General features: G+C 43.0%; 2 protein-coding genes across 4 annotated transcripts in view; one reads left to right on the top strand and one right to left on the bottom strand.

Annotated features, from left to right (window-relative positions):
* LOC112136842 (interferon alpha-inducible protein 6) overlaps nucleotides 1–5,897 on the bottom strand; it is a 25,038-nt gene extending 19,141 nt beyond the window's left edge. The window contains exons 1-3 of one of the 3 annotated variants that reach the window (XR_004948670.1): nucleotides 5,577–5,616; nucleotides 1,625–1,654; nucleotides 1,348–1,509 (exon numbers count right to left, since the gene is read on the bottom strand). Coding sequence is in view for 2 of the 3 variants with exons in the window: in XM_036214269.1 (XP_036070162.1) it covers nucleotides 1,348–1,509; nucleotides 1,625–1,654; nucleotides 5,728–5,833 (298 nt within the window). In the remaining variant the exon portion in view is untranslated. Of the gene's footprint in view, nucleotides 1–1,347; nucleotides 1,510–1,624; nucleotides 1,655–5,576; nucleotides 5,617–5,727 lie in introns of those variants that run through there. The other 2 variants (XM_036214269.1, XM_024258767.2) reach the window with 2 other exon arrangements.
* Nucleotides 5,897–10,099, top strand: LOC112136815. Its single transcript, XM_024258739.2, has 11 exons — nucleotides 5,897–6,081; nucleotides 6,804–6,835; nucleotides 6,923–7,258; nucleotides 7,330–7,520; nucleotides 7,698–7,925; nucleotides 8,015–8,106; nucleotides 8,188–8,271; nucleotides 8,701–8,819; nucleotides 8,906–9,354; nucleotides 9,438–9,766; nucleotides 9,859–10,099. Exons 1-10 carry the CDS (start codon nucleotides 5,955–5,957, stop codon nucleotides 9,502–9,504), a joined length of 1,725 nt encoding a protein of 574 aa, XP_024114507.1. The 5' UTR covers nucleotides 5,897–5,954; the 3' UTR covers nucleotides 9,505–9,766; nucleotides 9,859–10,099.
* Nucleotides 10,100–12,962: the final 2,863 nt, after the last annotated feature.

Genomic DNA, 12,962 nt, shown 5'->3' with positions numbered 1-12,962 from the left:
TGTAAGTAAATCCCAAAGGACCGCTGACAGAATCAAATGTTGGAATGGTTCTCCCTCAAAGGCTTCAACAATGACTTATACAATTCTCTCGAGCCGCCGTTATTAAAGTAGAAGCTGTTTACATCTGTGGTCTCGTGGTCGAGGCGTGTAAAGAGGCGGACGGTTGCAATAAACTCACTCCTGATTGGCGACAGTACTTCCTGTAGATTCGATGACTCAGCTATGACTCAGACCAATCGCTGAAGATTGTTTGCAAATGGCGGTATCCATTTCAGGAATTGACGGTGAAAGCGGCGGCCTACTTTTGCGAGGAGAGGAAGTAATGCATTTCCAATGGGGGACCTCATTGCTCGCTCAGTCCATTATTTTTACAGTCTATGGTTCCACAGCATTGCGCTTCATCTGTGCCAAAATTCAATTTGAAAAGCAAACTATCAGACGCTCATCAGGGCGAGGCCTACGACCTACAGAAACTCCATAAATCCCGCCTCCACTTACTTTGGTCAACAAATTAAAAATATAAAAGACGCAACTAACCAATGGAGTAGTTTGGCGTTGGAGGTTAAAGAAAGTCAAAGCTTGTTTTGTTTTGTTCTGGAAGGATGTCTTGTTGGGTCACATATCAAAGAAAATGCAAAAGGATTCTGGTCTGTTCTTAATAAATCTCTTGCTCATTTTTGCAAAATATATTCACAAATGTAAATTCTCTGGTTTCATTGTACTATTTTCTGAGTTTAATTTGTATATTAGTAGTATCTGAAAATCCCATGGCTTATTTCTATTCTTTGTTTTTTTTTTGTATTGAAATATTACTTTAATTGCATGATTAATTGTGAATATCTGTAAAATGAAAAATGTGCAATAAAGCTTGGGTATAAAAAAAAAGATGCTATGCTAATGAATTAGCTTCTGTGTTTGTGATTATGACTTTTTTCTTAAAAAGTTATTTTTGGAGCACACAACTGTAGAGATGCTGCGCTAAGTTGTTAGCACAAAGCTAACAAAAACAAAAGCAATGAAACAAATTTCCAAAGTTTCTATTGGGATAAAAAGAGCCGGTGAGGAAACCGAATAAGAGCATTCTACAATTCTACATCAGAGAACAATAAAGCTGCTGTCTACAGCAATTGATTTTATTTTGATTGAATATTTTATTTTTAAAGTTCTCATATTGAATTGTTATTTTCATATTGAATTCTAAATTGTAAAATGAATTTTCAAATTGAATTGTCATTTGAGAAATGCATAATACTTTGAATTATGGCTGGGAAAACACTTCCATACCTAAATTCAAAGACAGATCATTGATTGATGTAATAGAGCAGAAAATCCATGTACTACTGGTACCTGCAGATTGCAGAGCAGCCACTAAGCTTCCTGCTGCCACTCCTCCTCCGTTAGCAGCGGCAGCAGAAGACATCATCCCTGCGGCGAAGGAGCCAGCTGCAACTCCTCCTGAGGTGAAACCGATGGCGCCCAGGGCAACAGGCGCCAATGCAACGGCCCCCACTGCACATGAGAGAAATGTGTGGTACATTCATCTGGGATTGCCATTAATTGGTGGGGCTTTTGACCCTTTAGAAAAACTTGATCAAATAAGTTCAAATGTCTCTGAAAATCTTACCAGCTCCGGCTGCTACAGCGACAACTTTTCCTAAAATAAAACACAGTAGCAATCATTAAGTCACCACCCAAACAAAAACTTTAAGAAATAAAATAAATAAATAAATAAATACACAAAATGCCTGCCAAAGCTCTCAAGAAAACAACTTAATAACAATCAACATGAAACAACCACAACAGCTTTCTCCACTTTTCCTTATTTGGTGATCAATGATTAGTTTGTTGGAAACATAAACCTAAAAAACAACAACAATCAACACTAACTGATCAATGATCCTCCTAAAAATGACACAAATTCCTTGTTAAACTATAAAATATATCCAACCACTCAGTCAGAGATTAAAGACAGTATAAAAAAAATGTTGTTTTTCATAACTAACAATTTATAAAGTACACAGTAAAAGTACACAAATCTGTGTCAGGATACTAGAACAAAAATATATTAGAGTATCCAAGAAATTATGCACTAATAACTGCATATTATGTTTGAAAATCCCATTTTTACTAGGAAATAAATCAAAATCTACTGTATGCAGTAAAATTACACTGATCTGTTTGAGGAGATAGGAGAGGAAGTAAATAGTCCAGGTGTGGAGTTATGAACCAAAGAAGTTTTTTAAACCTCAATGTTGAAGTCATGAAGAGAAAAAAGTATAAGGATGTTAAAAAAAGCAAGTTTCTAGCCCATTCCTGTGGAGAGTTATGGTTCTGTAAAGAAATGACCGCAATGCGTAATTCCGCCACCAGGGGGAGTAAAGAAGAAGCAACCAACGCAGGAAAAGATTTTTGAAGTTTGAGTTTACTATCAGGACTGCCTCAATGTCAGGGGTAAAATATTCACTGTGTTTAAACTAAATCAACAATTAAAAATAAAAAGTGAAATCCATTTCATTTTAAATCCTTTGGCCTCTGTGAATAAATGAGTGATAATGATACTAGGTTGTTTGCTGCATTTTTTTCAACTGAGAAAACAACTAAACAATAACAAATCAACAGATAAGAAGTTGACCATAGGTTGTTTTGCTATTATGTTTCTGGTCCGGCCCACTAGAGATCAGACGAGATGAATGCGGCCCCTGAACCAAAATGAGTTCCACTCTCCTGTTATACATTCAAAAATAATAAAGAAAAACCTCTGGAGTAAAAGTGCGCTGCTTTGTGAGGAGATAGGGCTGTAAAACCCAAAGTTTGAGCAATCGAAACTGTTAATGTAATTATCCCCAAATCCTGCATTTATCATGAAGTGATGAAGAAAGAAAAGCAAACGTCGCCTCATGTTTGCCTCCTTATCCAACTTTATTCTACACAAGACATTTTACAAATTTAAATTGTATTTTCAGGAGAGGAACCGTTCTTCTTAAAGAAAAACACTGACGGTTTTTTATCTTACTTTTAGCAGACACGACTTTTTTCGTTTTCTGTCCAAAACATATTCAATAAAAAGATAAATGAAACAAAAGCTCCTCACCAGCAATCATGGTTTCCTCCTCTATTGAAAGCGTTTATGGTTGAAAAGGTTTATTGGTTGTTTTTTGTTGTCCAGCTGTTGCGCAGGCGCAGTGGGCTTTGAGAGGAAATCCAAATTGATGATTACGCTTCTCTTTATTTTTAAAACTTTATAGTAAACGTCATTTTCAGAACAAAGCTGTTAATGTAATTGTACATCTCTACAAACATGTAAATAATGTATAACAATAAAATATAGTGACAGGAGTAGGAGCAAACAAAGCAAATAATAAAATCTATTGTTATAAAACATAATTTTACGATAGGAAAAATGTAATGACATTCTACAGCTTTTTATTTATTAAAAAAATTAATTTATTCAATGTACCGTTTGACAACCACCAGATATTTAAAAAAACTGGAATTTTGTTTAAAACAATTGCATTTATGAATTTAAAGTTTAATAAGTAAGATGATTAAGTTTATTAGAAAATATAGTGGCATAGTCATATAAACAGAGGGTTGTATTTTATTGTTACTTTGAATAAAAAAAGCCAAATTAACTTTTTTCTCTTAAAAACTTTATTAATCACTAAACATAAGGCAAAAGGTCAGGAAAACACCACAAAAACGGTGTAACTCGAACATCAAACAAACTAAATTTACAGTCTAGTTATTTAAATTATTTAATAAACATAAAACACATGAAAAGAAGAAAAACCAACTAAAATGATACAGTCCCTATAAGCATAAAAGATGAACTTAGACCAACAAGACTTGTAATAATTTGTAGTTTAAGGGTTTGTCGATCTATAATTGAATGCTAGTTTGGTTCCTCGATGTATGTTTTTATTAATGTTTCATGTTTTAAAACATGGCGGGTGTTAATCGCACGTATTTATGTTCAACCTGCACAAAAACTGATGGAAATTCATGTTGGAAACACGTCAAATGTGCGGTCAAGATGCACGTTGCTGCATTGTTTCGCTAGCTCGTGGCTAGCTACTTTAAGAGCCTAAATCTGGTCGTCAAAGGATCGCAAAGGGTTTGTTTTTTAATTGCCATATTATCATAAATAACTTTAGTTTCTTCTGCTTTTATGGTTTTATTTAAATCTAAACTAAGCTTTCAAATAAAAGTATCAATTTCTAATTTAAAAAGTTCCCAGTTCTTTCTGCTTTAGTTTGATTATAGAAATAAGAGACTCATTCAGAAACCTTTTCTTGTACTATGTCCAGTTTAAGTAGTGAGTTATTTAGAATCCAATGAGCTTTCCTGTTTTGGGGGCTAGTCTGGGATAGTTTAATAGAAATAGAAATTGCTTTATGATCTGTTAGGGGAGAATGAAAAATGTTAACTTTAATATCATCTGCACTTAAACAATCAGACACCAGCCAGTAATCAATGTGAGATCCATCATTATTACTCCAGGAATAAACAGAATCTGACAAGAATTTTTCTCTCCAGACATCTTTCAGGTTATATCTCTGCATGAATAAATATAAGGGACTGTTGGAAGTTATCGCTCGTGGTGGCCATCTGTCCAGTTGATTATTTCAAACCATAATAAAATCCCCTCTCATTACAATAATAGCATCAGGAAATTTGTTAAGGCCACAAATGATATCATTTTCAATCAAAGAAAGGAGCTGGGAGTTTTCAGGTTTGGAGTTGTAACCGTATATGTTAATAGTAATAAAGATCTTCCTGTGCGTGGATATTATCATGAATACATCATGTCCCTGACTGTCACATTTGCTCTGTAGGATGTCACCTTCAAATTTGGTTTTAACTGTGAGAGGGCCAGCTGAATGCTGGCTACCAAGTGATGGGTATATATTTTCACCCCGACTCTTACAGAAGTTTGTATCATTACTTGTAGGAGAAGAAAAAAAGAAAATAATCTGTTTTTAATTGTTTAGTAAATAGGAACCGTGCTCTACGTTTAATGGTGTTTTTTAAACCCCTGGCATTCAAAGAACCTAAGACAGGATTTAGAAATGAAAAAAGAAGAATGAAAAATCTGAGTAAATTGGACTGTGTTGTGTTTCTTTCAATATGCGCTATAGTTCACATAGTGGGAAAACTGTTTTAAATAATGTTTATGCTATCTTAAAGAACTTAAACATAAGATAGCACAAAAAATGCATTTATATCTCACCATAAGTACATTTCAGCTGCCAAGCTAGTTATACATGAACATGAACATCCCTTCCCAGGCTAAATTCCCTTTTTCTACGGGATATTTTAGGGGATAATTGTAAAAACAGGAATGGTTTGGATCAGTGACATTGTTAAGAGCAGCTATCGAGCCATGAAATTTCAAGCTTTCAAAATAAGAGCGGCCAAGTAAAACATGAATCTCTGGGTGAACGTATTTTAGAACATTACGTGACAATAGTCACTTTGAGATTATTGACAGCAGCTTCCAATCAATGTGATCATGTTTACCTTTATTTTCCCGCAGATCAGACACACTTATGTCAGTCACGCTGAAATTGACTTACTTTAGCTGTTTCCAAGGATTTTGTAAGCACTGGAAAGTAGGCAACTTTTAACTTGTCAGAAAAGATCTGTAGCTCCATGTCTCAAACCTAAAGCTAATGCTAGCGTTAGCATTAGCATCAGCATAGATTCAAAGAATAAAATCATAAATACCTGCACAATTAAACAAGCAGCATTCACTGAAGTACTTGTAACCTTTGTCTGACTTTAACCGGGTCATCAGAGAGAAATAATCCAGGACTTGTTTAATATCATCCATAGGAATTTAGGGAAGCAGCCGCAGCCTTCTGCAGGAAGCTGGGCTACTGACATTGCGCCTCCGTCAACTCAATCTTCTCTGTTCCAAATGTTCCAATTGTTCCGATTTCTCCACCAATCAAATGGTCGGATTTGTTCCGATTACAAGTATCAAACCTTTGGCGTCCAATCCGAGAGACGGATTTTGTTCCGATTTCTGGACGGCGCCCCTGTCCTTCACTGACATGGCAGCCGTCTTCCCCGTCGCACGTAAGTGCTGTTTCTCCTTTATTTTAACGAGAAATAGTTGGTTTTGAATTTCGAAATGTTATTGATATGCTTGGGGAAGAGTTAGTTTACTATTTTATGGTGGGTTTTTAGTAAAAAATGTTTTATTAGATTGTAAAACAGTCGTTTTTTTGCTTCGTTTTTTTCATGCTAGTTTCTGGTCTTTTTATGCTAGCTTTAAAATGTGTTTTCATCACTGTCTGGATTAGTTATTTACTTATGCTGACTCGGGATAAGTTATTTCACTATTTTATGGTGGCTTTTTAGTAATAAATGTTTTATTAGATTATAAAAAAAAAATCGTTTTTTGCTTCGTTTTTTATTCTAGTTTCTTGTCTTTTTATGCCATCTTTAAAATGTGTTTTCATCACTGTCTGGATTATTTATTTGCTTATGCTCACTAGGGAATAGTTATTTCACTATTTTATGGTGGGTTTTTAGTAATAAATGTTTTTATTAGATTGTAAAACAATCGTTATTTTCATGCTAGTTTCTCGTCTTTTTAAGCTAGCTTTAAAATGTGTTTTTTATCACTTTCTGAATTATCTTAACAGGTGCTGATGCTTATAAGATGATCATAAGAAAATTAGCTTTGTTACAAATTAATCCATGACCACGATCTGCATAGAGATCACCCGTCTTAGAGTTGTATTCTCAGTCAAAATGCTGAACCTGCAATGACATTTTCTTCTGTTTTCACACAGAAAATTATTTGCAAAGCATTAAAAGAATGGCTGTAAGTTAAATTCTGTTTTACAATGTTCATAACTTTTTTATTTTTTCAACATTTGGGTTTTTTTTAAATTGTCTTTGCTTTGTTTAGAGTGAACACCCAGTTTTCAGGAGGGCCTCCAACAGGACGCTCCTCCTGAAAGCCTCAGATGAGGCCCGAGCTTTGGGTCCCCCCAAGGAGCCCCACCGAGCCAAGTCCCCGGAGGAGGTGGAGAGGGAGGCACGGGCCCACGTCACAAGCCAGGGTGGGGATGTCAACAACCCCACCCTGGTGCTGAGCCGGTGGAAGATCCAGTTCGGGAAGTACCAGGACAGGACCTTCCACTGGCTGCTGGAAAACGACGTGGGCTACGCCATCAACCTGGTGTCCTCCCACCAGAAGGAACGAGAGAGGACAGGGTCCCAGTCCCCCCTGATGGCCAACAAGGTGATGTGTCTGAGATTTATTTCTTCTAGTTTAAAGTGTGACGGGTTTTAACAGACCTTTTGGACCTGCAGGACGGCCTCATCCGGTACTCCTCCGCCTACCCTGACTTTGTGGAGGCGGTCAGGTTCCACCAGGCGTTTGAGGAGGCACGGGTGAGGTCACTTCAGCCTGGGCAGGAGGGACAGGCCCTTGTTGGCTTTGGGGATTTTAAAACCGAGACCCTGCAGAGCCTGTACGAGTCCGAGGACCCCAAGAAGATCCGGTACGTAATCACTGAGAATCATAACGCAGTTTGTCATCAGTATGAGATGATGAACCTTTTTAGCTTTAACTGACAAGAACACATTATGAGAACATGGAGAAGAGCATTGCTTGATCTTATATTAATCAGGTAAACCTGTGTCCCCTCACTGTAATTTCTATTTATTTCATTTATCAGTTTTGTCAAGTACTTACGGAGGAAGGTTCCTGCGCCAGGAACACAGATGGAGAACGCCATACGCTTCATCAAGGCCAGAGACAAGCAAAAAGCTGCCGCTGTATCATCTGCGCCTGCTGCATCTGCGTCTGCATCTGCTGCTGCTGCCGCCGCCATTCCATCTACCAGCAGCAGCAGCTCTGCATCAGCATCAGCTCCACCAGGCGTGGTGGCTACAGCAGCTCATAGGTATGATGTTTTAGTCTCAAAGCTGTTCACTGCACTTTGTTTACCTGTGTTCTTTTAAATTCACTTTTAACATCTTTTTTTGTTTTTAGATTCACTGCTTTTGTCTCTGGCCGGCGTTCTCTGTCTGTGGTGGAAATGCAGGCTAAAGTCAAGAAGCTTGTGGGCAAGCCTGCATTTCCAGGTATGTCAGACATGAACAGTCAGAGCAGAGTGGATCCCTTCATGTGATTAATGATTTCATGTGTTACTGTGGTGTGTCCAGCCTCCTCCAGACCAGCTTCTTCCTCCGCAGCATCCGAGGAGCCCACGGAGGAAGAGTTGGTCAGCGCTGTGGTTGACATAGAGTGTGAGTACCAGAACAGACGCATTCATATGTCATGTTGGACACGTCAATGTGTCGGCTGTTGATAATTCGCTGTTTTTCTTCTGTTTGAAAATAACTTTGCGATGGGAGATGAACTGGAAACAGAACAGTAAGTTTGGTTTAAACTTTGCCTGGGTCTAGGTGCTGATTCTCCCTGAACACAATTTCAGCTTGATCAGAACTAATTACGTGCTGCTGAACACCAACCCTCTCTCCTATTGCAGTCACGTCTTTCTTCTTTTAGCATTTATCCTTCATTTAATACCAAATGTTAGCTTTTCATCTAATCAACCTCTAATAGCTTCTGCATTCAAACTAAACTCATTCACTTTAAGTTGAGCATGTCTGACTCACTAATTTGATGTGTTTATTTTATGTGTTTTTAATTCAAAATCTGTTTTACTGTTTCAGCCTCACACGTACAGGCTCCTCCTGCTCCTGGCGCTCCACCTCCTCCCCTGGATGTTGTGGCTGAGGAGCAGCCAGCTCCAGCCGGTGTCCCTCCTCCTCCGTCTGCTGGCAATGCTGAGGTGATGTGACAGTAGATGCAGCTTTTCGTTTCCCTGTGTCTCTAACAGCAGTCATTCACGAAAGTTCCTTCACGTTCCCTCTTCAGTTGCTGCCCGAGTCCTGGCGGGCAGCTCTCACCGCGGAGCAGCAGCAGTGGATTGGGCGGGTGCTGTTCTCCAGGGACAGCTCAGGGAAGTCTAGGCTCACCACTGAGCTGAATCTGTGGTGGAACCCTCCCCAACCCCGCCCAATCTACAACCAACCTCCCGCATCCCCTAACTTCTTCTTCGCATGTCGGCTGTTCCTGTGGATGCCTCACAGGATCTGGTGTCTGCAGCTGACATGCCCCCAGCCTTTGTGTGACGGGTCTCTGACAAAGGCTGGATTGTACAGGACCATCCGGAGGGTCCTGGACATCGACGGCTGGTACCTCATGGCCACTGAGTACCTGGAGTGCCGTCGGTGTAAGAAGAAGGTCGGGGGGTGGTCACAGGGCATCATAAGGCAGCTGGCCCCCACCTACAGCTGCCAGTTTCCAGCTGTACTCACGTACAAGTAAGAGGCTACACTGAGCCGCATGTTGGCCTGTGTGTAAAACTTTGATGACATGTTTGTATTTTGTGTTTGTGTCAATGCAGGCTGTCCTGTGACCAGAGGGTGATTGCACAGCTCAGGCAGGTCTCGCACGTTGGGCAACAGTGCTAACCGGCTGTACAACACCCTGCGGGAGCAGCACTCCGACTCCTGGATGCGGAGAGCGGTCCACTACCTTGGCGTCTGCGAGCAGTTCCTGGCCTTGGGCAGCGTGAGGGGGCAGTTTCCTCCACCTCCACCTATGCCCCCTCTGCCGTCACCCGTCTGGCTGCTGACGGTGTACGGCTACGACGTCCTCACGCGGCTGGACGAGTACAAGGCCAGGATCACGTCCACCTTCGGGTCCATCCTGAAGATGGACTCCACCAAGAAGGTTTGGGAGTGTTTTCTATTGTGGATTCTGACACAGCAGTCTTAGTCTGTTCTTAGGATACATCTCCATTTAAAAAAAACATCCGTGTTCAGGTGACGAAGAAGCTCGCAGGAGCCGCCTCTGACTCGGCCGCCTGGGCCACCAACGTCGGCAATGAGCATGGTCAGGTCCTCATGAGCGTCCTTACCTGCTCTGAGGGTGCTGAGGGCCTGTCCAGGATGGCGACCGGGCTCATGAGGCGGTATCGACTCGCCAAGGTTCCTCCCCCCCAGCTCATCTACGTGGACCGGGACTGCTGCAGTTGAGACGGCGTGTCCAAGACAGCTGCCTTGATTTCGGTACAAATTCAAAGTTGCGATGATGATGTTATTACCGCTGACGTGTCAGACACAGTTCTGTCCTAATAGTCTGTTGGTGTTTATCGTTTAGGAGTGGGAGCGACTGGTGGTTCGACTGGACATCTGGCACCTGATGCGACGCTTTGCATCAGGTGTCACCACTGAGAGTCACCAGCTCTATCCCACCTTCATGAGGCAGCTGTCTCAATGCATCTTCGAGGTGGACTCAGGAGATGCCCGCCGTCTCACTCAGGCCAAGCGGTCCGAGCTGGAGGGGAAGCACGGGATGGTCGGCCTGATGGGCGCGGATGTTATCCAGACGGGGTCCAAGGAGGAGTGGCGGCTCCACTGTCGTCGCCGGACACGTGGAGCGGAGGAGACGACGCTCCTCATCCAGGACCTTCTGGACACCTTCAACGGCCCGGCAGGACGCGACACCCTGGACATCCCGTTGCTGGACGCTCTCCGCATCCAGGACATCTGGAGCACCCAGAGGCGGCACCTCAGCTGCATCCAGGACTGGCCGGGGGTGCAGCTCTACACCGAGACTGGCAGGCTGACTAAAGGCGGGGTCAGCCTCCCAGTTTATCGCTGCGCGAGAGGCTCCACGTCTCTGGAGTCCTTCTACCTCCACCTCCAGCGGTTCATCCCAGGTAAACGCCTGAGCCGTTCTGTTTGACTTATATGCAGATTCCCGGCTGTAAACCTAACTTCCGGTGTTAATGCGGTTCCCTCAGGGACGTCTGCGAGACCCAGATATTTCCAGGCGTTCCTGATCCATGGACTGGTGAGGTGGAACGAGGACCGCGCAGCAGCTGCTGCACCTCCACCTGCCGCTGAGGATCATCTGCCGCCTCTGCACTCTTACAGTGGCCACCTCAAGCACGCCCTTAACCAGAAGAGCCAGAGGGTGCTCGGTCATCATCTGGTTGAGAATTTCACCAAGCCTGCTGCGTACACAGGTGAACAGTCACAAGTGAGGCCAGAGGTATAGATCTGACTTCATATCGATCAACCAAAATGACCTGAGCTCTCCTTCNCTTCATACCGATCAACCAAAATGACCTGAGCTCTCCTTCTTCACTCCAGGGGAACTCATTGGGGATGGAGTACCTGTTCCAGCAGACGGGTAGCGTGCTTGAGGGTGTCAGCGGGGACCCTGACGCTCCTGACGAGGCTGCTGCTGTCATCGCTCTGCAAGATGAGGATGAGGGCATGGAGGAGGATGAAGACCCCACCATCTCCGGGCCGGTCCTCCTCTCCTCTGACGCAGCAGCCCGGTCAGGTGACCCAGCTGACACAGACAGGTCTGAGCCATCCGGTCTGTCCCCCCCCCCCGGAAGAGGATGTCCGTTCTGGTACCTCACAGACTTCCGATCAGCATCTCTCCTCAGACTCTGAGGTAAAAGCTGCAACACCATTCATGTATCAAACTATCTGAAAACGTGTTTTCTTATAAGATTTTCTTTGGTTTGCCTTTGCCGACTGTTCTGCTTCTGTTCCAGGAAGAGGTCCAGGGTCCTGATGGTCAGCCAGGATATCAACACGTCCTGAGGCTGGCCAAGGCCCTGGTGGAGATCAGGAGTCTGCCTGCAATCTCCAACAGCAGGGTAGACCGATTGTTGCGCTCTGGGAACGTCTCCCAGAGTCTGACAAGCAGCGCGTGGTCTACAATGCCAGGCACCGGGAAAGACAGCCCAAAGGCCGTTTCAAGGCCGCGAAGGGGAAGAGCACTTCCTGTCCGGGGAAGGAGTCTCTCCAACGGTAAGTTCGCTTTCTAAAAGTTTTTTTTTTACAAGCTTAGAAATCTGCTTAATTTTCTTCTTTTCTTCCACATAACTCCAGCGACCTTTTGGGGTTGAACGCCGGTGTAGGTAGCAGATGTGCTCGGCCTGTCAGATCGGCTCGGGGGCTTGCGACTAGTGATGACGTCACACAACTGTAACAAACGAGTTGGCTAATTTGCAGATTTTCTGTACTGGAACTGATGTTTACAATAAAGTTTATTTTTTAACAAAGAAAGGAAAAAGTGTTGAGATCTGATTGGGCTATTATTTATTATTTTGGCATTGACAGCTCCTTCACTAACGTCTGCTCTCCTCAGTGTTTGTGTAACGGAGCAGAACGTGAGCTGCGTATTCTAGCGAGACTTCATCCGGTCCGTGCGACAGGAAAGAAGTTCAACCTTGGCAGGATGTATTTAGGAAAAATACTTGCAAATAATTTCTTTCTCTTTTTTTTTTTTCAATGTGCCACCAACAACAAGCTAGCATGCTACTCGCTAGCACCCACTTTACCTCCAACTGCATGCTTCCCAGCCTGATTTCTCTCTATAAAAATAACGATCATTATCCTGTGATAATTCCTCTCCATCGGATTATTTCGTTGTCAAGGTTTTTGTGGCTGATTGCAAATATTCCTTCTCCTTTTGTGATTCTTAACGTATTTGTTCGGACCTCCTCAGTTCTTTACTCGGGAAGAATCCGTGCATTGTTAAGGCGGAAGTGTCTGTGTCATTCCCCGTGTGACAGTGGTCTAATGGTCCGGACCAATCACAATCTTACACGTCATCTATGCGCAATCCCCCGAGGCGATCTGACAGGCCGAGCACATCTGCTACCTACACCAGCACTGCAAACTGGCTTGACGCCAGCCGCCTGGTGGAGGCTATTTGCAGCCAGCTCTGCCGGCTTCACCCCTCAGCCACAAGAACCGGGGGGGGGGGTTCTGAAGACCCGTTGGTCCATGGTCTTGGGGGACTACGTGGCCATCAGGGAGGCGGTCCTCGAGAGCCCCAGGCTGATGGCTCAGACGGATGTTAAATTAAAAAGGAAGTTTCTTGCCCATACCTGTTGCGA

The sequence above is a fragment of the Oryzias melastigma genome, linkage group LG11 (genome assembly GCF_002922805.2).
Source record: "Oryzias melastigma strain HK-1 linkage group LG11, ASM292280v2, whole genome shotgun sequence".
Taxonomy (NCBI): Eukaryota; Metazoa; Chordata; class Actinopteri; order Beloniformes; family Adrianichthyidae; genus Oryzias; species Oryzias melastigma.
Note: the sequence above shows the minus strand (reverse complement) of the source record. Positions and strands in the feature narration are given on the sequence as shown.

Excerpts from the sequence above, each read along its gene's own strand:
- LOC112136815 (XM_024258739.2), top strand. The coding sequence starts at position 5,955 with ATGGTCGGATTTGTTCCGATTACAAGTATCAAACCTTTGGCGTCCAAT. Across the intron at positions 7,521-7,697 it reads GAGGACCCCAAGAAGATCCG|TTTTGTCAAGTACTTACGGA; the intron begins GTACGTAATCAC and ends TTCATTTATCAG. Across the intron at positions 7,926-8,014 it reads GTGGCTACAGCAGCTCATAG|ATTCACTGCTTTTGTCTCTG; the intron begins GTATGATGTTTT and ends TTTTGTTTTTAG.